Source organism: Orbicella faveolata, unplaced genomic scaffold, assembly GCF_042242905.1.
Source record: "Orbicella faveolata isolate gen_17 unplaced genomic scaffold, um_ofav_v1 contig_39, whole genome shotgun sequence".
Classification (NCBI taxonomy): Eukaryota; Metazoa; Cnidaria; class Anthozoa; order Scleractinia; family Merulinidae; genus Orbicella; species Orbicella faveolata.
In genome coordinates, this window is record NW_028301568.1 from 1 (window position 1) to 24,455 (window position 24,455).

A 24,455-nucleotide genomic window follows, 5' to 3' on the forward strand; every position below is an offset into this window, starting at 1 on the left:
TTAAGGGTACTTTTCATGTTTTCTAGCTATCTTTTGAGTCTCCTGAAATGTGTAAAAAGTTATTTGTGCTTTCCAGCCACTGGAATAGCCAAAGGTTGTAGTAAAAGAAAGAAAAAATGAACATATGCAAAATAAAACGGCCGAGAAAATGAAAAGTCTACAACACGGGGTATTCCCAGGCGGTCACCCATCCAAGTACTAACCCCGCCCGACAGGGCTTAACTTCGGTGATCGGACGAGAACCGGTGCTTTCCCTGTGGTATGGTCGTAGACAAGAGAAAGGGGTGAAAATTTAGTCTTTTAAACGAGCCACCAAAGCAAAAGCAAAGCAATAATAGCAACCAGCAATCTTTTAGCAGGCATTTCTTGACTTCTCTGCAAGTTGTATGCACGTGGAGAGCGAATGTTGATAACGTAGCCGTTTTTTTTTCTGCCTGTGTCTGTAGCGCTATCTTAGTAACGGAGTCATTACGGGTCTTTAACATGTTGCCTCGTTTTGGAGGGCAAAAAGGTGTTTGATCTCACTCACCCCTGGAGGCACGTTATCAACTTTGCTGCTGATTTTTGTGGACTTGTGTTGTAGAACAAGTGCGTCTACGACGGCAACTTGCTCCATGGCGTCGGCCTACAGTCGGCTCCAGGCCCCTCGGCGACAGCATATTGACCACCATATCTCAAAGGGGGAAACCCTGGACCACCCTCCTAGGGAAGGGAAGGTCCGGTATCGCTTCTCGGCCTTTTGGCTGCGATCCTGTTGTGGGATTGTTTCGGGCATTTTTACTTTTGCCGTCCCATATATGTAAAAATGGAAACTGACAAAGATTGTGGTACGGTGAGTTGTGAGGTTTTGAATATGGAAATAAGCGATAGTGTTATTGTTAACGCTGATATCCCAAGTGTACGTTCTGTTGATGCTGTCCCTGGAGAGAATACTGTTGGTGCTGTCCCTGGAGAGAATGCTGTTGTTCCTGGTGAAAATGTGGTCCCTGGTGGAAATGTTGTTGACGTCTCTTCTGACGCTTTATCTGCTAATGTGAATGTTGAAGCAACGAACGTTCCTCGCGCTGATTCTGTACTTCAGCCTGAAAATTTAGATGCTGGGGCTCGCAATTGTGCCGTTGTAAATGGAGAAACTTACGCTTCTAGAGCGGCGAGAACGACTGGTTCTGCTGACAACGCCCCTCAGCCATGGCGTCGTTCTGTTGTTAATGACATGCCGAAACGCCCTCGATCCGCACTGTTCACACCTTCACGTTTTACATCTGCTCGTTCAGTTTTCGATGCCCTTAACTCCGCAAATGTTGACGCCGCTGAAATTCAGTGCTTACAGCGAAAAATGAACGGTGAAGTGGTGGTCACTTTCAAATCTCCTGCCGCCAAAGAAAAATTCCTAAGCCTGAATTCTATCACGATCAATAATGAAAGTTACGCTATTCAAGATATCGACAGGCCTCTTACATTCTTGACTATTTACGACGCTCCTTTTGAACTGAGTGATTGGGCTATAATAAAGCGCCTCGCTCCTTTCTGCGAGGTTATTCATTATCGCCGTGGTAAATTTGATTACGCACCTAATATTTACAATGGTTTACGTCATTATCGCGTCCGGATTGTCAAGCCCGTCCCTAACTTTCTCCGTTTTGGTAAATATCAAGTCTTTGTAAAGTATGCTGGTCAGCCGCTTACCTGCCGTAAGTGTAATTTGCCTGGCCATTTTAGTAATGCCTGCGACCACAAGGTGTGTTTCAATTGTGAGAACATTGGTCATGAAGCGAACCGTTGTCCAGCCCCGCCTCTATGTCACTTCTGCAAAGAGGATGGCCATACTAGTAGCAGTTGTAGGTACTCGTGGGTCTCTCCTGTTGTCTACGGTGAGCCCACAGATGAATCTGCTCCAGTGAATGTTGATGACGACGACGATGACGATGACGCCTCTGAGGTTAGCGACGCTTCCTATAAGACCCACTCTGGCGATTCTTTTGCATGGGCGGACGAGTCCGATTTGTCCGACGCCTATGTCGATGTTGTAGAAGACCTCCCTTTAGCCGCAGCTCTGCCTTCTAAGACCCACCCACCTCCTGCAGATGCCGCTGAATCATCTGTTACCGCTACCGCTACTCCATCTGCTGGTCCATCGACTTCTGTGCCTCCATCTGCCGCTGAAACCCCTGTTCTGTTTACACCATCCGAATCACTGCCAAATGCTCAATCTGTCAACGTTCAACCTGCTAACTCTTCACCTGATGCTAATCCTCCATCCGCTCAATCACAACATGTTCTAGATTCTCAGGGTCTCATCAAACCTGATGTCATCGTCATCGATGCTTCGTCAAATCCTCCTCCCGCCAATTCTTCCACTAGTTCTGCCCGTCCTCGAATCTCTCGCCGTACTCCCGCTCCAGTCCCTGAAGCTCTGGCAGCAGCTGCTCTTCGCAAACCTACCTCTCCTTCCCTAGTTGCTGGCAAACCACGTTCTTCTGCTCCCCCTTCGTCGCCGATGGAGGCGTCCTCTGACTTAAAACGCAAGGCCCAGACCCAGACTGATGCTGTCCCTAAGGAGAAACGTAAACAAAAGAAAGGCAGGAAACATAAAGAGTAATTTTGTTATGTTCCTCTTTTAAGTCCTTTTTCTGAGATACTTTCAAAGTCCTAACTATTAATGCGAGGGGTTTGGGGAATCCCCTTAATAATAATCTCCTCTTCGATCTTATTGAAAAATCCGACTGCGACATTTGTTTTCTTCAAGAAACGCTAGTCAGCTCTGAGGCAAACATCAGGGCTCTTTCCCGTAGATGGTTGGGGCGTAGTTTTTGGTCCCCCGCAATTGGAAAACAAGGCGGTGTTGCCATTTTAATTTCCCCTAAATGCTCCGATGAAATTGTATCTTGGAAAAAGGACTCTAATGGGCGATTAATTAGTCTTTTGGTCAGGATTGATGGTGTCGATATTAATTTTGTTAATATTTATGCTCCCACCAATCTTACTGATCGAAAATCTTTTTATGAATCTCTTCATGAATTTTTTATTCCCGCCTCTGCTCTTGTGATCGGGGGCGATTTTAATTGTTATGACAACGCGCTCGATAAATTCGGAGGTAATGTTTCTGTCGGCAACGAATGTAGCTCTTTGAAATCTGATTTTATTTTGGTTGATGCGTGGCGTAAATTACATCCCCGCGCGCGCGAATTCACTTGGTTTAATCATGACTATTCAATTGCCAGCCGTTTGGACAAGTTCTTTGTTTCCAAAGACTTGTTTACATCCGACTGTCAATGTGAAATCTCACCTTGCCCACTTTCCGATCACGACTTCGTTTCTTTTGTTTTCCAAATCCCTGATGCTATTAAACGTGGCCCAGGGGTATGGAAATTTAATAATTCGCTTCTTGACGATAAAAGTTTTTGCGATAATATTCGTAGTTTAATTCAAAGTCACGTTTGTTATTTCGCTTCTTTTGCCTCTCCTCAAGATTGGTGGGAGTTCTTGAAAGTTTCCATCAAGGAGGAATCGATTTCTTTTTCCCGCAAAAAACGGCGTCAATTATGTCGTGATCGTGTTTTTCTAACGAATAAATTAATCGGTCTTCGTCAACGCTTGGTTGACGGTGACAATTCTGTTGTTGACCTAATTCATGACGTTGAATGCCGTCTAAAGGCCATTTACATTAAGGAAACCGAAGGAATTTTAATTCGTAGCCGCGCTGAATGGCTTGAAGACGGTGAGCGTCCTACTCGCTATTTTTTCCAACTACAATCATCTAACGCTCAAAGGAGCCACATGTCATCGATCTATGACTCGTCCGGTGCCGAAGTCTCTTCTCAAGAAGAGATTGAGCAAGCACATGTTGATTTCTATTCCTCCTTGTTTTCTGAAGAACCCATTGATTTGAATTTCCAAAACGATCTTTTGTCTTCTCTTTCTCGCCAGCTTTCGCCTGATCAATCGTCATTGTGCGAAGGTGCAATGACAATTGATGAAATTTCTTTTGCTATTAAAAACATGAATACAAACAAATCTCCCGGGCCCGACGGTCTAACCGTTGAATTCTATCGAAAGTTCTGGGATGTTCTATCGCCTCATTTAATTCTTGTTTATAATGCGTGTTTTGAAGCTGGCGAGATGTGTGACTCCATGAAAACGAGTAATACTCGCGTGATTTTTAAAAAAGGAGATCGGAAATCTCTTAAAAATTGGAGGCCGATTTCCCTCCTCAACGTTGATTATAAAATTTGCTCTAAAGCTATTTCTGTTCGCCTTTCTAAAGTTCTCCAATTCATTGTCGATCCTGACCAAACATGTTCTGTTCCCGGGCGGAAAATTTCTTCAAATCTTCACGCTCTCAGAGACATTTTAGATTACATAGACCGTACTGGTGAAACTGGCATTTTGGTAAGTCTCGACCAGGAGAAGGCCTTCGATCGTGTTAACCGTACCTTTTTACAAAATCTTTTAATTCGTTTTGGCTTTGGTCCTTCTTTTTGCACTTGGATCAACACTTTTTATAATGGTGCTAACATGCGTGTGATTGTTAATGAATGGCTTACGAAGCCGATTCCTTTATCTCGCGGGGTCCGCCAGGGGGATTCCCTTTCTCCGATGTTGTATATTCTTTGCGTTGAAACTCTTGCGTGCAAAATTCGTTCGTGCGCTGAAATCGAAGGCTTTCTCCTGCCTGGTGCTAGAGGTTCCCAATATAAAGTAGGGGTTTACGCTGATGACACGACTAGTCTAGTTAAATCCGTTCGTTCTCTTGAGATTCTTTTCAAAGTCATTCAAATTTATGAGCGGGGATCTGGGGCCAAACTCAACGTTTCCAAAACGGAGGCCATGTGGTTGGGTGCGTGGCGCTCACGCACTGATCAACCATTTGGCCTCACGTGGGTGTCAAAAATGAAAATCTTGGGAGTGGTCTTCGGACAAAATCCTGAATCCGACAATTGGCAGCCTAAACTGAAAAAGTTAGAAAATCATCTTAATTTATGGAAATCTCGTTCTTTATCTTTAGTTGGTAAATCTTTAATTGTTAATACGTTAGGTATTAGTAAATTGTTATATCTTGCTACTATTCTTTCTGTTCCTAAATGGGTTGTTACGGAAGTCAATAACTTAATCTGGCCTTTCCTTTGGGGGTGTCGTATTGAAACTGTAAGTCGACAGTCGTGTCATCAGTCTTTTTTAAGGGGGGGGTTAGGTATAATTAATTTTAAGCTTAAAGCAGATGCGTTAAAACTAGCTTCTATTATTTCTAATTGTACCAGTGCCGATTCAAAGTCTTTTTATCTTATTAAGTATTTTTTCGGTGCTAAGCTATCCTCTTTTCGATCGGAGTGGAGTTTTCTTCGGGATAACTCCTCCCCGAGCGCACAATTTTTGACGCCTTTTTACTCGAATTGCCTTTCCGTTTTAGACAGTCTTCGCAAGATTTTGTCTTGCCAAGACTGGCTTGATTTTGTTTTTACCTCGAAGAAATGTTATTCTATCCTTCTTATGGAAAAATCGTCCTCGCCTGTAATTCATCGTTATTGGGTTTCTTTCTTGTCTATCGGTTTTGACTTGGATCGGCATTGGTCTCTTGTCCGTGATGGTTTTTCTGAGAATTTTAAAAATGATCTATTGTGGCTGATTATTCTGCGAGCGGTCAAAGTTCGTGACTCCATGAAAAACTGGGGTTATATCAACTCTCACCGCTGCGCATCCTGCCCCCGAAAAGAAACAATCGATCATTGTTTCCTTAATTGTGCTCGCGTGAAGTCTGTTTGGACACACTTCACGCCTATTTTGTCTTCTCTTCTTGGTGTGACTTTTCTACCTAATTGTCTTTTTGTTTTCTTCTTTCAATGGCCACGCGTGGATCCTAGAAATGCACGCTTGGCCAGATTTGTCATCAAAACCGTTCTTTACGGAATTTGGAAATTTCGTAACAAATCTACCTTTCATAATGGAAACGAAGACTCCCGCGCTATTATTCGTTATATTAAAACTGATATCCGTAAACGAATTTCTTTGGATCATTTCCGATTGTCCAATTCGAACTTTGCGTCCGCCTGGGAGTCTTCGCTCTGTGTTATTTCTGATTCCTCCTATCGCATTTTCTTATAATGTCTACATATTCACAATCCGTGCGCGGACTGCTTCGGTCGTTCCCTGCTCACAGGCTCCTTTGTTGGGGATTTTGGTTGGCCTCCTCAGAGACCCCCTTAGGGGATTGTGTTGCGGGGTCGATGCAGGAGCTAACTCCGGATTTTGGATATTGTATATAGTGTTAGATCTAACGTTATTCTAGATAAATTATAGTCGTTCTCCTTAATTATGATCGCTTTAGCTTAGTATATACGTATCAACATAATGGACAATGAATATTTAACGAACACTTCCGAATACTTCCGATCATTCCCGAACATTTTTTTGTAATACCTTAGTAATTATTTTTGATACATAGCTATATGTGAGGGGCCAAGCCCACGTGCCTTGCACTTTTTAACTTGTACATAAGTAGTTTATTGAGAATAAACTCATTTCAAAACTTAAAAATCTGTTCTTATCAGCTTAATATCTGATACGCTGCTCATTGAGCAGCTCATATATTAAACTGATTTTTGGAACTGGGCTGTGGAAAAGAGGCTTGCCTCGTCCCAGCCACGGGTTGCCTCGGTATAGCACTACCTCCGAGTGCGGCCCACTTCCCCTCGGGGAAGAAACCTTCATTCAATCAAAGAAAGAAATCAAAGAAAGCCTCCTCCTGACACTAATGTCTGGCGTTTTTCTCTGTCGACAGGCACAGACTGAGGAGGGAAGCTACTCTAGAGCCGCCTAGAAGTGAGGCTGGAGGTTCTAGCACGCCCGCAAAGCACTACCACAAGGATATAGAGGTAAGGAGGTTTGCCTTTGACGGCCCCCGCGTCAAGAATTTTCATACTTACCTGACGCGGGAGGTACTGTGATCAAGGAGGCAGTCCTCTCAAGGCGAGGCCCTTTCATTGCACTTCGATCGGGTTGACCCTTGCGATTACCCCAAATGTGGGTAACTCGAGCGTATAATTTCTGGTAGTGGGGGCCTGCGTTCGCGCTCGCCCCCGAAAAAGTGCAAGTGTTGGCCCTGTGAATGGTGGATGGTTAATGATTGACGCTTTGCTTTGTTCGTCAGTTGGCCGGGCCGGGCTGGACGACTGGGCACAGTGAACAACGAAGGAACGTGTCAAGCAAGCAAGCCAAGGATTTCCAGCTGCAACTGAAAAGGCGAGTGCGCTGGAACTCGTGTTGTCATGCATCTATGTTGTACTGAACTGAAGAAGGTGGCTTTTCCGATTTGCGTTTGTTTCGGCAGGCGGTCAATCATTGACTCGATCCCCGCCAAGTTTGTCCTCGAAGTAACGTTCGTCGACTTACAGTATGGAAAGAGCAAAGGACAAGGAAAGTAACAGGAGAAGTGCTGGCCAAACCGTGAGTTGATTTCTACCTTACGATTGTTGTGTTGGTGGTTCGTTGACTAAACTAGACAACGGTCCGAGCCTCCGTCATTCTCCAAGTCAAGTCATGAATAGAATTGTTTTGACGGCTCGAATTCGTGTCGACCGTTAATATGCAACGGCTCGCGTGTGTTGTTTGCTTTGCCGTTGTTGATCGGGCGCATTTCTTTGGGAATTGGCGTAGTTTTCCGCACTTTTAGCTGCTTGAAAACCGTTCGGCAAGGCAGAATATCATTTTGCTTCGAATTATTTGATGTCACACACGCCAATTTGATGTCATAAATAACCGTTTCGCACGCGAACGTTAGCGCGCGAGACTTCGATTCTAATTTATCCCGCGATCATTTTAAGGGTACTTTTCATGTTTTCTAGCTATCTTTTGAGTCTCCTGAAATGTGTAAAAAGTTATTTGTGCTTTCCAGCCACTGGAATAGCCAAAGGTTGTAGTAAAAGAAAGAAAAAATGAACATATGCAAAATAAAACGGCCGAGAAAATGAAAAGTCTACAACACGGGGTATTCCCAGGCGGTCACCCATCCAAGTACTAACCCCGCCCGACAGGGCTTAACTTCGGTGATCGGACGAGAACCGGTGCTTTCCCTGTGGTATGGTCGTAGACAAGAGAAAGGGGTGAAAATTTAGTCTTTTAAACGAGCCACCAAAGCAAAAGCAAAGCAATAATAGCAACCAGCAATCTTTTAGCAGGCATTTCTTGACTTCTCTGCAAGTTGTATGCACGTGGAGAGCGAATGTTGATAACGTAGCCGTTTTTTTTTCTGCCTGTGTCTGTAGCGCTATCTTAGTAACGGAGTCATTACGGGTCTTTAACATGTTGCCTCGTTTTGGAGGGCAAAAAGGTGTTTGATCTCACTCACCCCTGGAGGCACGTTATCAACTTTGCTGCTGATTTTTGTGGACTTGTGTTGTAGAACAAGTGCGTCTACGACGGCAACTTGCTCCATGGCGTCGGCCTACAGTCGGCTCCAGGCCCCTCGGCGACAGCATATTGACCACCATATCTCAAAGGGGGAAACCCTGGACCACCCTCCTAGGGAAGGGAAGGTCCGGTATCGCTTCTCGGCCTTTTGGCTAAGATCAAGTGTAGTATCTGTTCTTATCAGCTTAATATCTGATACGCTGCTCATTGAGCAGCTCATATATTAAACTGATTTTTGGAACTGGGCTGTGGAAAAGAGGCTTGCCTCGTCCCAGCCACGGGTTGCCTCGGTATAGCACTACCTCCGAGTGCGGCCCACTTCCCCTCGGGGAAGAAACCTTCATTCAATCAAAGAAAGAAATCAAAGAAAGCCTCCTCCTGACACTAATGTCTGGCGTTTTTCTCTGTCGACAGGCACAGACTGAGGAGGGAAGCTACTCTAGAGCCGCCTAGAAGTGAGGCTGGAGGTTCTAGCACGCCCGCAAAGCACTACCACAAGGATATAGAGGTAAGGAGGTTTGCCTTTGACGGCCCCCGCGTCAAGAATTTTCATACTTACCTGACGCGGGAGGTACTGTGATCAAGGAGGCAGTCCTCTCAAGGCGAGGCCCTTTCATTGCACTTCGATCGGGTTGACCCTTGCGATTACCCCAAATGTGGGTAACTCGAGCGTATAATTTCTGGTAGTGGGGGCCTGCGTTCGCGCTCGCCCCCGAAAAAGTGCAAGTGTTGGCCCTGTGAATGGTGGATGGTTAATGATTGACGCTTTGCTTTGTTCGTCAGTTGGCCGGGCCGGGCTGGACGACTGGGCACAGTGAACAACGAAGGAACGTGTCAAGCAAGCAAGCCAAGGATTTCCAGCTGCAACTGAAAAGGCGAGTGCGCTGGAACTCGTGTTGTCATGCATCTATGTTGTACTGAACTGAAGAAGGTGGCTTTTCCGATTTGCGTTTGTTTCGGCAGGCGGTCAATCATTGACTCGATCCCCGCCAAGTTTGTCCTCGAAGTAACGTTCGTCGACTTACAGTATGGAAAGAGCAAAGGACAAGGAAAGTAACAGGAGAAGTGCTGGCCAAACCGTGAGTTGATTTCTACCTTACGATTGTTGTGTTGGTGGTTCGTTGACTAAACTAGACAACGGTCCGAGCCTCCGTCATTCTCCAAGTCAAGTCATGAATAGAATTGTTTTGACGGCTCGAATTCGTGTCGACCGTTAATATGCAACGGCTCGCGTGTGTTGTTTGCTTTGCCGTTGTTGATCGGGCGCATTTCTTTGGGAATTGGCGTAGTTTTCCGCACTTTTAGCTGCTTGAAAACCGTTCGGCAAGGCAGAATATCATTTTGCTTCGAATTATTTGATGTCACACACGCCAATTTGATGTCATAAATAACCGTTTCGCACGCGAACGTTAGCGCGCGAGACTTCGATTCTAATTTATCCCGCGATCATTTTAAGGGTACTTTTCATGTTTTCTAGCTATCTTTTGAGTCTCCTGAAATGTGTAAAAAGTTATTTGTGCTTTCCAGCCACTGGAATAGCCAAAGGTTGTAGTAAAAGAAAGAAAAAATGAACATATGCAAAATAAAACGGCCGAGAAAATGAAAAGTCTACAACACGGGGTATTCCCAGGCGGTCACCCATCCAAGTACTAACCCCGCCCGACAGGGCTTAACTTCGGTGATCGGACGAGAACCGGTGCTTTCCCTGTGGTATGGTCGTAGACAAGAGAAAGGGGTGAAAATTTAGTCTTTTAAACGAGCCACCAAAGCAAAAGCAAAGCAATAATAGCAACCAGCAATCTTTTAGCAGGCATTTCTTGACTTCTCTGCAAGTTGTATGCACGTGGAGAGCGAATGTTGATAACGTAGCCGTTTTTTTTTCTGCCTGTGTCTGTAGCGCTATCTTAGTAACGGAGTCATTACGGGTCTTTAACATGTTGCCTCGTTTTGGAGGGCAAAAAGGTGTTTGATCTCACTCACCCCTGGAGGCACGTTATCAACTTTGCTGCTGATTTTTGTGGACTTGTGTTGTAGAACAAGTGCGTCTACGACGGCAACTTGCTCCATGGCGTCGGCCTACAGTCGGCTCCAGGCCCCTCGGCGACAGCATATTGACCACCATATCTCAAAGGGGGAAACCCTGGACCACCCTCCTAGGGAAGGGAAGGTCCGGTATCGCTTCTCGGCCTTTTGGCTAAGATCAAGTGTAGTATCTGTTCTTATCAGCTTAATATCTGATACGCTGCTCATTGAGCAGCTCATATATTAAACTGATTTTTGGAACTGGGCTGTGGAAAAGAGGCTTGCCTCGTCCCAGCCACGGGTTGCCTCGGTATAGCACTACCTCCGAGTGCGGCCCACTTCCCCTCGGGGAAGAAACCTTCATTCAATCAAAGAAAGAAATCAAAGAAAGCCTCCTCCTGACACTAATGTCTGGCGTTTTTCTCTGTCGACAGGCACAGACTGAGGAGGGAAGCTACTCTAGAGCCGCCTAGAAGTGAGGCTGGAGGTTCTAGCACGCCCGCAAAGCACTACCACAAGGATATAGAGGTAAGGAGGTTTGCCTTTGACGGCCCCCGCGTCAAGAATTTTCATACTTACCTGACGCGGGAGGTACTGTGATCAAGGAGGCAGTCCTCTCAAGGCGAGGCCCTTTCATTGCACTTCGATCGGGTTGACCCTTGCGATTACCCCAAATGTGGGTAACTCGAGCGTATAATTTCTGGTAGTGGGGGCCTGCGTTCGCGCTCGCCCCCGAAAAAGTGCAAGTGTTGGCCCTGTGAATGGTGGATGGTTAATGATTGACGCTTTGCTTTGTTCGTCAGTTGGCCGGGCCGGGCTGGACGACTGGGCACAGTGAACAACGAAGGAACGTGTCAAGCAAGCAAGCCAAGGATTTCCAGCTGCAACTGAAAAGGCGAGTGCGCTGGAACTCGTGTTGTCATGCATCTATGTTGTACTGAACTGAAGAAGGTGGCTTTTCCGATTTGCGTTTGTTTCGGCAGGCGGTCAATCATTGACTCGATCCCCGCCAAGTTTGTCCTCGAAGTAACGTTCGTCGACTTACAGTATGGAAAGAGCAAAGGACAAGGAAAGTAACAGGAGAAGTGCTGGCCAAACCGTGAGTTGATTTCTACCTTACGATTGTTGTGTTGGTGGTTCGTTGACTAAACTAGACAACGGTCCGAGCCTCCGTCATTCTCCAAGTCAAGTCATGAATAGAATTGTTTTGACGGCTCGAATTCGTGTCGACCGTTAATATGCAACGGCTCGCGTGTGTTGTTTGCTTTGCCGTTGTTGATCGGGCGCATTTCTTTGGGAATTGGCGTAGTTTTCCGCACTTTTAGCTGCTTGAAAACCGTTCGGCAAGGCAGAATATCATTTTGCTTCGAATTATTTGATGTCACACACGCCAATTTGATGTCATAAATAACCGTTTCGCACGCGAACGTTAGCGCGCGAGACTTCGATTCTAATTTATCCCGCGATCATTTTAAGGGTACTTTTCATGTTTTCTAGCTATCTTTTGAGTCTCCTGAAATGTGTAAAAAGTTATTTGTGCTTTCCAGCCACTGGAATAGCCAAAGGTTGTAGTAAAAGAAAGAAAAAATGAACATATGCAAAATAAAACGGCCGAGAAAATGAAAAGTCTACAACACGGGGTATTCCCAGGCGGTCACCCATCCAAGTACTAACCCCGCCCGACAGGGCTTAACTTCGGTGATCGGACGAGAACCGGTGCTTTCCCTGTGGTATGGTCGTAGACAAGAGAAAGGGGTGAAAATTTAGTCTTTTAAACGAGCCACCAAAGCAAAAGCAAAGCAATAATAGCAACCAGCAATCTTTTAGCAGGCATTTCTTGACTTCTCTGCAAGTTGTATGCACGTGGAGAGCGAATGTTGATAACGTAGCCGTTTTTTTTTCTGCCTGTGTCTGTAGCGCTATCTTAGTAACGGAGTCATTACGGGTCTTTAACATGTTGCCTCGTTTTGGAGGGCAAAAAGGTGTTTGATCTCACTCACCCCTGGAGGCACGTTATCAACTTTGCTGCTGATTTTTGTGGACTTGTGTTGTAGAACAAGTGCGTCTACGACGGCAACTTGCTCCATGGCGTCGGCCTACAGTCGGCTCCAGGCCCCTCGGCGACAGCATATTGACCACCATATCTCAAAGGGGGAAACCCTGGACCACCCTCCTAGGGAAGGGAAGGTCCGGTATCGCTTCTCGGCCTTTTGGCTAAGATCAAGTGTAGTATCTGTTCTTATCAGCTTAATATCTGATACGCTGCTCATTGAGCAGCTCATATATTAAACTGATTTTTGGAACTGGGCTGTGGAAAAGAGGCTTGCCTCGTCCCAGCCACGGGTTGCCTCGGTATAGCACTACCTCCGAGTGCGGCCCACTTCCCCTCGGGGAAGAAACCTTCATTCAATCAAAGAAAGAAATCAAAGAAAGCCTCCTCCTGACACTAATGTCTGGCGTTTTTCTCTGTCGACAGGCACAGACTGAGGAGGGAAGCTACTCTAGAGCCGCCTAGAAGTGAGGCTGGAGGTTCTAGCACGCCCGCAAAGCACTACCACAAGGATATAGAGGTAAGGAGGTTTGCCTTTGACGGCCCCCGCGTCAAGAATTTTCATACTTACCTGACGCGGGAGGTACTGTGATCAAGGAGGCAGTCCTCTCAAGGCGAGGCCCTTTCATTGCACTTCGATCGGGTTGACCCTTGCGATTACCCCAAATGTGGGTAACTCGAGCGTATAATTTCTGGTAGTGGGGGCCTGCGTTCGCGCTCGCCCCCGAAAAAGTGCAAGTGTTGGCCCTGTGAATGGTGGATGGTTAATGATTGACGCTTTGCTTTGTTCGTCAGTTGGCCGGGCCGGGCTGGACGACTGGGCACAGTGAACAACGAAGGAACGTGTCAAGCAAGCAAGCCAAGGATTTCCAGCTGCAACTGAAAAGGCGAGTGCGCTGGAACTCGTGTTGTCATGCATCTATGTTGTACTGAACTGAAGAAGGTGGCTTTTCCGATTTGCGTTTGTTTCGGCAGGCGGTCAATCATTGACTCGATCCCCGCCAAGTTTGTCCTCGAAGTAACGTTCGTCGACTTACAGTATGGAAAGAGCAAAGGACAAGGAAAGTAACAGGAGAAGTGCTGGCCAAACCGTGAGTTGATTTCTACCTTACGATTGTTGTGTTGGTGGTTCGTTGACTAAACTAGACAACGGTCCGAGCCTCCGTCATTCTCCAAGTCAAGTCATGAATAGAATTGTTTTGACGGCTCGAATTCGTGTCGACCGTTAATATGCAACGGCTCGCGTGTGTTGTTTGCTTTGCCGTTGTTGATCGGGCGCATTTCTTTGGGAATTGGCGTAGTTTTCCGCACTTTTAGCTGCTTGAAAACCGTTCGGCAAGGCAGAATATCATTTTGCTTCGAATTATTTGATGTCACACACGCCAATTTGATGTCATAAATAACCGTTTCGCACGCGAACGTTAGCGCGCGAGACTTCGATTCTAATTTATCCCGCGATCATTTTAAGGGTACTTTTCATGTTTTCTAGCTATCTTTTGAGTCTCCTGAAATGTGTAAAAAGTTATTTGTGCTTTCCAGCCACTGGAATAGCCAAAGGTTGTAGTAAAAGAAAGAAAAAATGAACATATGCAAAATAAAACGGCCGAGAAAATGAAAAGTCTACAACACGGGGTATTCCCAGGCGGTCACCCATCCAAGTACTAACCCCGCCCGACAGGGCTTAACTTCGGTGATCGGACGAGAACCGGTGCTTTCCCTGTGGTATGGTCGTAGACAAGAGAAAGGGGTGAAAATTTAGTCTTTTAAACGAGCCACCAAAGCAAAAGCAAAGCAATAATAGCAACCAGCAATCTTTTAGCAGGCATTTCTTGACTTCTCTGCAAGTTGTATGCACGTGGAGAGCGAATGTTGATAACGTAGCCGTTTTTTTTTCTGCCTGTGTCTGTAGCGCTATCTTAGTAACGGAGTCATTACGGGTCTTTAACATGTTGCCTCGTTTTGGAGGGCAAAAAGGTGTTTGATCTCACTCACCCCTGGAGGCACGTTATCAACTTTGCTGCTGATTTTTGTGGACTTGTGTTGTAGAACAAGTGCGTCTACGACGGCAACTTGCTCCATGGCGTCGGCCTACAGTCGGCTCCAGGCCCCTCGGCGACAGCATATTGACCACCATATCTCAAAGGGGGAAACCCTGGACCACCCTCCTAGGGAAGGGAAGGTCCGGTATCGCTTCTCGGCCTTTTGGCTGCGATCCTGTTGTGGGATTGTTTCGGGCATTTTTTAGTTTTGCCATCCCATATATGTAAAAATGGAAAATGACAAAGATTGTGGTACGGTGAGTTGTGAAGTTTTGAATATGGAAATATGCGATAATGTTGATATCCCAAGTGTACGTTGTGTTGATGCTGTCCCTGGAGAGAATACTGTTGGTGCTGTCCCTGGAGAGAATGCTGTTGTTCCTGGTGAAAATGTGGTCCCTGGTGGAAATGTTGTTGACGTCTCTTCTGACGCTTTATCTGCTAATGCGAATGTTGAAGCAATGAACGTTCCTCGCGCTGATTCTGTACTTCAGCCTGAAAATTTAGATGCTGGGGCTCGCAATTGTGCCGTTGTAGATGGGGAAACTTACGCTTCTAGAGCGGCGAGAACGACTGGTTCTGCTGACAACGCCCCGCAATCATGGCGTCGTTCGTTTGTTAATGACATGCCGAAACGCCCTCGATCCGCACTGTTCACACCTTCACGTTTTACATCTGCTCGTTCAGTTTTCGATGCCCTTAACTCCGCAAACGTTGACGCCGCTGAAATTCAGTGCTTACAGCGAAAAATGAACGGTGAAGTGGTGGTCACTTTCAAATCTCCTGCCGCCAAAGAAAAATTCCTAAGCCTGAATTCTATCACGATCAATAATGAAAGTTACGCTATTCAAGATATCGACAGGCCTCTTACATTCTTGACTATTTACGACGCTCCTTTTGAACTGAGTGATTGGGCTATAATAAAGCGCCTCGCTCCTTTCTGCGAGGTTATTCATTATCGCCGTGGTAAATTTGATTACGCACCTAATATCTACAATGGTTTACGTCATTATCGCGTCCGGATTGTCAAGCCCGTCCCTAACTTTCTCCGTTTTGGTAAATATCAAGTCTTTGTAAAGTATGCTGGTCAGCCGCTTACCTGCCGTAAATGTAATTTGCCTGGCCATTTTAGTAATGCTTGCGACCACAAGGTGTGTTTCAACTGTGAGAACATTGGTCACGAAGCGAACCGTTGTCCAGCCCCGCCTCTATGTCACTTCTGCAAAGAGGATGGCCATCTTAGTAGCCATTGTAGGTACTCGTGGGTCTCTCCTGTTGTCTACGGTGAGCCCACAGATGAATCTGCTCCAGTGAACGTTGATGACGACGATGACGATGACGCCTCTGATGTTAGCGACGCTTCCTATAAGACCCACTCTGGCGATTCTTTTGCATGGGCGGACGAGTCCGATTTGTCCGACGCCTATGTCGATGTTGTAGAAGACCTCCCTTTAGCCGCAGCTCTGCCTTCTAAGACCCATCCACCTCCTGCTGATGCCGCTGAACCATCTGTTACCGCTACCGCTACTCCATCTGCTGGTCCATCGATTTCTGTGCCTTCATCTGCCGCTGAAACCCCTGTTCTGTTTACACCATCCGAATCACTGCCAAATGCTCAACCTGTCAACGTTCAACCTGCTAACTCTTCACCTGCTGCTAATCCTCCATCTGGTCAATCACAACATGTTCTAGATTCTCAGGGTCTCATCAAACCTGATGTCATCGTCATCGATACTCCGTCAAATCCTCCTCCCGCCAATTCTTCCACTAGTTCTGCCCGTCCTCGAATCTCTCGCCGTACTCCCGCTCCAGTCCCTGAAGCTCTGGCAGCGGCTGCTCTTCGCAAACCTACCTCTCCTTCCCTAGTTGCTGGCAAACCACGTTCCTCTGCTCCCCCTTCGTCGCCGATGGAGGCGTCCTCTGACTTAAAACGCAAGGCCCAGACCCAGACTGATGCTGTCCCTAAGGAGAAACGTAAACAAAAGAAAGGCAGGAAACATAAAGAGTAATTTTGTTATGTTCCTCTTTTAAGTCCTTTTTCTGAGATACTTTCAAAGTCCTAACTATTAATGCGAGGGGTTTGGGGAATCCCCTTAATAATAATCTCCTCTTCGATCTTATTGAAAAATCCGACTGCGACATTTGTTTTCTTCAAGAAACGCTAGTCAGCTCTGAGGCAAACATCAGGGCCCTTTCCCGTAGATGGTTGGGGCGTAGTTTTTGGTCCCCCGCAATTGGAAAGCAAGGCGGTGTTGCCATTTTAATTTCCCCTAAATGCTCCGATGAAATTGTATCTTGGAAAAAGGACTCTAATGGGCGATTAATTAGTCTTTTGGTCAGGATTGATGGTGTCGATATTAATTTTGTTAATATTTATGCTCCCACCAATCTTACTGATCGAAAATCTTTTTATGAATCTCTTCATGAATTTTTTATTCCCGCCTCTGCTCTTGTGATCGGGGGCGATTTTAATTGTTATGACAACGCGCTCGATAAATTCGGAGGTAATGTTTCTATCGGCAACGAATGTAGCTCTTTGAAATCTGATTTTATTTTGGTTGATGCGTGGCGTAAATTACATCCCCGCGCGCGCGAATTCACTTGGTTTAATCATGACTATTCAATTGCCAGCCGTTTGGACAAGTTCTTTGTTTCCAAAGACTTGTTTACATCCGACTGTCAATGTGAAATCTCACCTTGCCCGCTTTCCGATCACGACTTCGTTTCTTTTGTTTTCCAAATCCCTGATGCTATTAAACGTGGCCCAGGGGTATGGAAATTTAATAATTCGCTTCTTGACGATAAAAGTTTTTGCGATAATATTCGTAGTTTAATTCAAAGTCACGTTTCTTATTTCGCTTCTTTTGCCTCTCCTCAAGATTGGTGGGAGTTCTTGAAAGTTTCCATCAAGGAGGAATCGATTTCTTTTTCCCGCCAAAAACGGCGTCAATTATGTCGTGATCGTGTTTTTCTAACGAATAAATTAATCGGTCTTCGTCAACGCTTGGTTGACGGTGACAATTCTGTTGTTGACTTAATTCATGACGTTGAATGCCGTCTAAAGGCCATTTATATTAAGGAAACTGAAGGAATTTTAATTCGTAGTCGCGCTGAATGGCTTGAAGACGGTGAGCGTCCTACTCGCTATTTTTTCCAACTACAATCGTCTAACGCTCAAAAAAGCCACATGTCATCGATCTATGACTCGTCCGGCGCCGAAGTTTCTTCTCAAGAAGAGATTGAGCAAGCACATGTTGATTTCTATTCCTCCTTGTTTTCTGAAGAACCCATTGATTTGAATTTCCAAAACGATCTTTTCTCTTCTCTTTCTCGCCAGCTTTCGCCTGATCAATCGTCATTGTGCGAAGGTGCAATGACAATTGATGAAATTTCTTTTGCTATTAAAAACATGAATACAAACAAATCTCCCGGGCCCGACGGTCTAACCGTTGAATTCTATCGAAAGTTCTGGGATGTTCTATCGCCTCATTTAATTCTTGTTTATAATGCGTGTTTTGAAGCTGGCGAGATGTGTGACTCCATGAAAACGAGTAATACTCGCGTGATTTTTAAAAAAGGTGATCGGAAATCTCTTAAAAATTGGAGGCCGATTTCCCTCCTCAACGTTGATTATAAAATTTGCTCTAAAGCTATTTCTGTTCGTCTTTCTAAAGTTCTCCAATTCATTGTCGATCCTGACCAAACATGTTCTGTTCCCGGGCGGAAAATTCCTTCAAATCTTCACGCTCTCAGAGACATTTTAGATTACATAGACCGTACTGGTGAAACTGGCATTTTAGTAAGTCTCGACCAGGAGAAGGCCTTCGATCGTGTTAACCGTACCTTTTTACAGAATCTTTTAATTCGTTTTGGCTTTGGTCCTTCTTTTTGCAATTGGATCAATACTTTTTATAATGGTGCTAACATGCGTGTGATTGTTAATGAATGGCTTACGAAGCCGATTCCTTTATCTCGCGGGGTCCGCCAGGGGGATTCCCTTTCTCCGATGTTGTATATTCTTTGCGTTGAAACTCTTGCGTGCAAAATTCGTTCGTGCGCTGAAATCGAAGGCTTTCTCCTGCCTGGTGCTAGAGGTTCCCAATATAAAGTAGGGGTTTACGCTGATGACACGACTAGTCTAGTTAAATCCGTTCGTTCTCTTGAGATTCTTTTCAAAGTCATTCAAATTTATGAGCGGGGATCTGGGGCTAAACTCAACGTTTCCAAAACGGAGGCCATGTGGTTGGGTGCGTGGCGCTCACGCACTGATCAACCATTTGGCCTCACGTGGGTGTCAAAAATGAAAATCTTGGGAGTGGTCTTCGGACAAAATCCTGAATCCGACAATTGGCAGCCTAAACTGAAAAAGTTAGAAAATCATCTTAATTTATGGAAATCTCGTTCTTTATCTTTAGTTGGTAAATCTTTAATTGTTAATACGTTAGGTATTAGTAAATTGTTATATCTTGCTACTATTCTTTCTGTTCCTAAATGGGTTGTTACTGAAGTCAATAACTTAATCTGGCCTTTCCTTTGGGGGTGTCGTATTGAAACTGTAAGTCGACAGTCGTGTCATCAGTCTTTTTTAAGGGGGGGGTTAGGTATAATTAATTTTAAGGTTAAAGCAGATGCGTTAAAACTAGCTTCTATTATTTCTAATTGTACCAGTGCCGATTCAAAGTCTTTTTATCTTATTAAGTATTTTTTCGGTGCTAAGTTATCCTCTTTTCGATCGGAGTGGAGTTTTCTTCGGGATAACTCCTCCCCGAGCGCACAATTTTTGACGCCTTTTTACTCGAATTGCCTTTCCGTTTTAGACAGTCTTCGCAAGATTTTGTCTTGCCAAGACTGGCTTGATTTTGTTTTTACCTCGAAGAAATGTTATTCTACCCTTCTTATGGAAAAATCGTCCTCGCCTGTAATTCATCGTTATTGGGTTTCTTTCTTGTCTATCGGTTTTGACTTGGATCGGCATTGGTCTCTTGTCCGTGATGGTTTTTCTGAGAATTTTAAAAATGATCTATTGTGGCTGATTATTCTGCGAGCGGTCAAAGTTCGTGACTCCATGAAGAACTGGGGTTATATCAACTCTGACCGCTGCGCATCCTGCCCTCGAAAAGAAACAATCGATCATTGTTTCCTTAATTGTGCTCGCGTGAAGTCTGTTTGGACACACTTCACGCCTATTTTGTCTTCTCTTCTTGGTGTGACTTTTCTACCTAATTGTCTTTTTGTTTTCTTCTTTCAATGGCCACGCGTGGATCCTAGAAATGCACGCTTGGCCAGATTTGTCATCAAAACCGTTCTTTACGGAATTTGGAAATTTCGTAACAAATCTACCTTTCATAATGGAAACGAAGACTCCCGCGCTATTATTCGTTATATTAAAACTGATATCCGTAAACGAATTTCTTTGGATCATTTCCGATTGTCCAATTCGAACTTTGCGTCCGCCTGGGAGTCTTCACTCTGTGTTATTTCTGATTCCTCCTATCGCATTTTCTTATAATGTCTACATATTCACAATCCGTGCGCGGACTGCTTCGGTCGTTCCCTGCTCACAGGCTCCTTTGTTGGGGATTTTGGTTGGCCTCCTCAGAGACCCCCTTAGGGGATTGTGTTGCGGGGTCGATGCAGGAGCTAACTCCGGATTTTGGATATTGTATATAGTGTAAATAGTTAGATCTAACGTTATTCTAGATAAATTATAGTCGTTCTCCTTAATTATGATCGCTTTAGCTTAGTATATACGTATCAACATAATGGACAATGAATATTTAACGAACACTTCCGAATACTTCCGATCATTCCCGAACATTTTTTTTTGTAATATCTTAGTAATTATTTTTGATACATAGCTATATGTGAGGGGCCAAGCCCACGTGCCTTGCACTTTTTAACTTGTACATAAGTAGTTTATTGAGAATAAACTCATTTCAAAACTTAAAATCTGTTCTTATCAGCTTAATATCTGATACGCTGCTCATTGAGCAGCTCATATATTAAACTGATTTTTGGAACTGGGCTGTGGAAAAGAGGCTTGCCTCGTCCCAGCCACGGGTTGCCTCGGTATAGCACTACCTCCGAGTGCGGCCCACTTCCCCTCGGGGAAGAAACCTTCATTCAATCAAAGAAAGAAATCAAAGAAAGCCTCCTCCTGACACTAATGTCTGGCGTTTTTCTCTGTCGACAGGCACAGACTGAGGAGGGAAGCTACTCTAGAGCCGCCTAGAAGTGAGGCTGGAGGTTCTAGCACGCCCGCAAAGCACTACCACAAGGATATAGAGGTAAGGAGGTTTGCCTTTGACGGCCCCCGCGTCAAGAATTTTCATACTTACCTGACGCGGGAGGTACTGTGATCAAGGAGGCAGTCCTCTCAAGGCGAGGCCCTTTCATTGCACTTCGATCGGGTTGACCCTTGCGATTACCCCAAATGTGGGTAACTCGAGCGTATAATTTCTGGTAGTGGGGGCCTGCGTTCGCGCTCGCCCCCGAAAAAGTGCAAGTGTTGGCCCTGTGAATGGTGGATGGTTAATGATTGACGCTTTGCTTTGTTCGTCAGTTGGCCGGGCCGGGCTGGACGACTGGGCACAGTGAACAACGAAGGAACGTGTCAAGCAAGCAAGCCAAGGATTTCCAGCTGCAACTGAAAAGGCGAGTGCGCTGGAACTCGTGTTGTCATGCATCTATGTTGTACTGAACTGAAGAAGGTGGCTTTTCCGATTTGCGTTTGTTTCGGCAGGCGGTCAATCATTGACTCGATCCCCGCCAAGTTTGTCCTCGAAGTAACGTTCGTCGACTTACAGTATGGAAAGAGCAAAGGACAAGGAAAGTAACAGGAGAAGTGCTGGCCAAACCGTGAGTTGATTTCTACCTTACGATTGTTGTGTTGGTGGTTCGTTGACTAAACTAGACAACGGTCCGAGCCTCCGTCATTCTCCAAGTCAAGTCATGAATAGAATTGTTTTGACGGCTCGAATTCGTGTCGACCGTTAATATGCAACGGCTCGCGTGTGTTGTTTGCTTTGCCGTTGTTGATCGGGCGCATTTCTTTGGGAATTGGCGTAGTTTTCCGCACTTTTAGCTGCTTGAAAACCGTTCGGCAAGGCAGAATATCATTTTGCTTCGAATTATTTGATGTCACACACGCCAATTTGATGTCATAAATAACCGTTTCGCACGCGAACGTTAGCGCGCGAGACTTCGATTCTAATTTATCCCGCGATCATTTTAAGGGTACTTTTCATGTTTTCTAGCTATCTTTTGAGTCTCCTGAAATGTGTAAAAAGTTATTTGTGCTTTCCAGCCACTGGAATAGCCAAAGGTTGTAGTAAAAGAAAGAAAAAATGAACATATGCAAAATAAAACGGCCGAGAAAATGAAAAGTCTACAACACGGGGTATTCCCAGGCGGTCACCCATCCAAGTACTAACCCCGCCCGACAGGGCTTAACTTCGGTGATCGGACGAGAACCGGTGCTTTCCCTGTGGTATGGTCGTAGACAAGAGAAAGGGGTGAAAATTTAGTCTTTTAAACGAGCCACCAAAGCAAAAGCAAAGCAATAATAGCAACCAGCAATCTTTTAGCAGGCATTTCTTGACTTCTCTGCAAGTTGTATGCACGTGGAGAGCGAATGTTGATAACGTAGCCGTTTTTTTTTCTGCCTGTGTCTGTAGCGCTATCTTAGTAACGGAGTCATTACGGGTCTTTAACATGTTGCCTCGTTTTGGAGGGCAAAAAGGTGTTTGATCTCACTCACCCCTGGAGGCACGTTATCAACTTTGCTGCTGATTTTTGTGGACTTGTGTTGTAGAACAAGTGCGTCTACGACGGCAACTTGCTCCATGGCGTCGGCCTACAGTCGGCTCCAGGCCCCTCGGCGACAGCATATTGACCACCATATCTCAAAGGGGGAAACCCTGGACCACCCTCCTAGGGAAGGGAAGGTCCGGTATCGCTTCTCGGCCTTTTGGCTGCGATCCTGTTGTGGGATTGTTTCGGGCATTTTTTAGTTTTGCCATCCCATATATGTAAAAATGGAAAATGACAAAGATTGTGGTACGGTGAGTTGTGAAGTTTTGAATATGGAAATATGCGATAATGTTGATATCCCAAGTGTACGTTGTGTTGATGCTGTCCCTGGAGAGAATACTGTTGGTGCTGTCCCTGGAGAGAATGCTGTTGTTCCTGGTGAAAATGTGGTCCCTGGTGGAAATGTTGTTGACGTCTCTTCTGACGCTTTATCTGCTAATGCGAATGTTGAAGCAATGAACGTTCCTCGCGCTGATTCTGTACTTCAGCCTGAAAATTTAGATGCTGGGGCTCGCAATTGTGCCGTTGTAGATGGGGAAACTTACGCTTCTAGAGCGGCGAGAACGACTGGTTCTGCTGACAACGCCCCGCAATCATGGCGTCGTTCGTTTGTTAATGACATGCCGAAACGCCCTCGATCCGCACTGTTCACACCTTCACGTTTTACATCTGCTCGTTCAGTTTTCGATGCCCTTAACTCCGCAAACGTTGACGCCGCTGAAATTCAGTGCTTACAGCGAAAAATGAACGGTGAAGTGGTGGTCACTTTCAAATCTCCTGCCGCCAAAGAAAAATTCCTAAGCCTGAATTCTATCACGATCAATAATGAAAGTTACGCTATTCAAGATATCGACAGGCCTCTTACATTCTTGACTATTTACGACGCTCCTTTTGAACTGAGTGATTGGGCTATAATAAAGCGCCTCGCTCCTTTCTGCGAGGTTATTCATTATCGCCGTGGTAAATTTGATTACGCACCTAATATCTACAATGGTTTACGTCATTATCGCGTCCGGATTGTCAAGCCCGTCCCTAACTTTCTCCGTTTTGGTAAATATCAAGTCTTTGTAAAGTATGCTGGTCAGCCGCTTACCTGCCGTAAATGTAATTTGCCTGGCCATTTTAGTAATGCTTGCGACCACAAGGTGTGTTTCAACTGTGAGAACATTGGTCACGAAGCGAACCGTTGTCCAGCCCCGCCTCTATGTCACTTCTGCAAAGAGGATGGCCATCTTAGTAGCCATTGTAGGTACTCGTGGGTCTCTCCTGTTGTCTACGGTGAGCCCACAGATGAATCTGCTCCAGTGAACGTTGATGACGACGATGACGATGACGCCTCTGATGTTAGCGACGCTTCCTATAAGACCCACTCTGGCGATTCTTTTGCATGGGCGGACGAGTCCGATTTGTCCGACGCCTATGTCGATGTTGTAGAAGACCTCCCTTTAGCCGCAGCTCTGCCTTCTAAGACCCATCCACCTCCTGCTGATGCCGCTGAACCATCTGTTACCGCTACCGCTACTCCATCTGCTGGTCCATCGATTTCTGTGCCTTCATCTGCCGCTGAAACCCCTGTTCTGTTTACACCATCCGAATCACTGCCAAATGCTCAACCTGTCAACGTTCAACCTGCTAACTCTTCACCTGCTGCTAATCCTCCATCTGGTCAATCACAACATGTTCTAGATTCTCAGGGTCTCATCAAACCTGATGTCATCGTCATCGATACTCCGTCAAATCCTCCTCCCGCCAATTCTTCCACTAGTTCTGCCCGTCCTCGAATCTCTCGCCGTACTCCCGCTCCAGTCCCTGAAGCTCTGGCAGCGGCTGCTCTTCGCAAACCTACCTCTCCTTCCCTAGTTGCTGGCAAACCACGTTCCTCTGCTCCCCCTTCGTCGCCGATGGAGGCGTCCTCTGACTTAAAACGCAAGGCCCAGACCCAGACTGATGCTGTCCCTAAGGAGAAACGTAAACAAAAGAAAGGCAGGAAACATAAAGAGTAATTTTGTTATGTTCCTCTTTTAAGTCCTTTTTCTGAGATACTTTCAAAGTCCTAACTATTAATGCGAGGGGTTTGGGGAATCCCCTTAATAATAATCTCCTCTTCGATCTTATTGAAAAATCCGACT

At 45.5% G+C, this 24,455-nt stretch overlaps 3 protein-coding genes, 15 non-coding genes and 1 pseudogene across 18 annotated transcripts; 13 read left to right on the forward strand and 6 right to left on the reverse strand.

Annotated features, from left to right (window-relative positions):
* Window positions 1-154: 154 nt before the first annotated feature.
* Window positions 155-273, reverse strand: LOC149101474 (5S ribosomal RNA). The gene has a single exon (XR_016202970.1). It is a non-coding gene; the product is annotated as a 5S ribosomal RNA (ribosomal RNA).
* Window positions 274-585: 312 nt separating this feature from the next.
* On the forward strand, window positions 586-2,599 carry LOC110040549 (uncharacterized). Its single transcript, XM_020745788.2, has one exon. It carries the CDS (start codon window positions 806-808, stop codon window positions 2,597-2,599), a length of 1,794 nt encoding a protein of 597 aa, XP_020601447.2. The 5' UTR covers window positions 586-805.
* Window positions 2,600-6,509: 3,910 nt separating this feature from the next.
* LOC149101475 (U2 spliceosomal RNA) lies at window positions 6,510-6,685 on the forward strand (annotated as a pseudogene).
* A 227-nt stretch (window positions 6,686-6,912) lies between these two features.
* LOC149101476 (U1 spliceosomal RNA) lies at window positions 6,913-7,076 on the forward strand. Its single transcript, XR_016202969.1, has one exon. It is a non-coding gene; the product is annotated as a U1 spliceosomal RNA (small nuclear RNA).
* Window positions 7,077-7,966: 890 nt separating this feature from the next.
* Window positions 7,967-8,085, reverse strand: LOC149101477 (5S ribosomal RNA). Its single transcript, XR_016202971.1, has one exon. It is a non-coding gene; the product is annotated as a 5S ribosomal RNA (ribosomal RNA).
* A 450-nt stretch (window positions 8,086-8,535) lies between these two features.
* On the forward strand, window positions 8,536-8,727 carry LOC149101478 (U2 spliceosomal RNA). Its single transcript, XR_016202976.1, has one exon. It is a non-coding gene; the product is annotated as a U2 spliceosomal RNA (small nuclear RNA).
* A 227-nt stretch (window positions 8,728-8,954) lies between these two features.
* On the forward strand, window positions 8,955-9,118 carry LOC149101479 (U1 spliceosomal RNA). Its single transcript, XR_016202980.1, has one exon. It is a non-coding gene; the product is annotated as a U1 spliceosomal RNA (small nuclear RNA).
* An 890-nt stretch (window positions 9,119-10,008) lies between these two features.
* Window positions 10,009-10,127, reverse strand: LOC149101480 (5S ribosomal RNA). The gene has a single exon (XR_016202972.1). It is a non-coding gene; the product is annotated as a 5S ribosomal RNA (ribosomal RNA).
* A 450-nt stretch (window positions 10,128-10,577) lies between these two features.
* Window positions 10,578-10,769, forward strand: LOC149101481 (U2 spliceosomal RNA). Its single transcript, XR_016202977.1, has one exon. It is a non-coding gene; the product is annotated as a U2 spliceosomal RNA (small nuclear RNA).
* Window positions 10,770-10,996: 227 nt separating this feature from the next.
* LOC149101482 (U1 spliceosomal RNA) lies at window positions 10,997-11,160 on the forward strand. The gene has a single exon (XR_016202981.1). It is a non-coding gene; the product is annotated as a U1 spliceosomal RNA (small nuclear RNA).
* An 890-nt stretch (window positions 11,161-12,050) lies between these two features.
* LOC149101483 (5S ribosomal RNA) lies at window positions 12,051-12,169 on the reverse strand. The gene has a single exon (XR_016202973.1). It is a non-coding gene; the product is annotated as a 5S ribosomal RNA (ribosomal RNA).
* Window positions 12,170-12,619: 450 nt separating this feature from the next.
* LOC149101484 (U2 spliceosomal RNA) lies at window positions 12,620-12,811 on the forward strand. The gene has a single exon (XR_016202978.1). It is a non-coding gene; the product is annotated as a U2 spliceosomal RNA (small nuclear RNA).
* A 227-nt stretch (window positions 12,812-13,038) lies between these two features.
* Window positions 13,039-13,202, forward strand: LOC149101485 (U1 spliceosomal RNA). Its single transcript, XR_016202982.1, has one exon. It is a non-coding gene; the product is annotated as a U1 spliceosomal RNA (small nuclear RNA).
* An 890-nt stretch (window positions 13,203-14,092) lies between these two features.
* Window positions 14,093-14,211, reverse strand: LOC149101486 (5S ribosomal RNA). Its single transcript, XR_016202974.1, has one exon. It is a non-coding gene; the product is annotated as a 5S ribosomal RNA (ribosomal RNA).
* Window positions 14,212-14,744: 533 nt separating this feature from the next.
* Window positions 14,745-16,523, forward strand: LOC149101487 (uncharacterized). The gene has a single exon (XM_089275767.1). The coding sequence runs from the start codon at window positions 14,745-14,747 to the stop codon at window positions 16,521-16,523; it is 1,779 nt and encodes a 592-aa protein (XP_089131893.1).
* A 3,898-nt stretch (window positions 16,524-20,421) lies between these two features.
* Window positions 20,422-20,617, forward strand: LOC149101488 (U2 spliceosomal RNA). Its single transcript, XR_016202979.1, has one exon. It is a non-coding gene; the product is annotated as a U2 spliceosomal RNA (small nuclear RNA).
* Window positions 20,618-20,844: 227 nt separating this feature from the next.
* Window positions 20,845-21,008, forward strand: LOC149101489 (U1 spliceosomal RNA). Its single transcript, XR_016202983.1, has one exon. It is a non-coding gene; the product is annotated as a U1 spliceosomal RNA (small nuclear RNA).
* An 890-nt stretch (window positions 21,009-21,898) lies between these two features.
* Window positions 21,899-22,017, reverse strand: LOC149101490 (5S ribosomal RNA). Its single transcript, XR_016202975.1, has one exon. It is a non-coding gene; the product is annotated as a 5S ribosomal RNA (ribosomal RNA).
* A 533-nt stretch (window positions 22,018-22,550) lies between these two features.
* Window positions 22,551-24,329, forward strand: LOC149101491 (uncharacterized). The gene has a single exon (XM_089275768.1). The coding sequence runs from the start codon at window positions 22,551-22,553 to the stop codon at window positions 24,327-24,329; it is 1,779 nt and encodes a 592-aa protein (XP_089131894.1).
* The last annotated feature ends 126 nt before the right edge of the window (window positions 24,330-24,455 follow it).

Bases quoted from the DNA above. Each gene is read 5' to 3' on its own strand.
- LOC149101491 (XM_089275768.1), top strand. From the start codon at position 22,551: ATGGAAAATGACAAAGATTGTGGTACGGTGAGTTGTGAAGTTTTGAAT.
- LOC110040549 (XM_020745788.2), top strand. From the start codon at position 806: ATGGAAACTGACAAAGATTGTGGTACGGTGAGTTGTGAGGTTTTGAAT.
- LOC149101487 (XM_089275767.1), top strand. From the start codon at position 14,745: ATGGAAAATGACAAAGATTGTGGTACGGTGAGTTGTGAAGTTTTGAAT.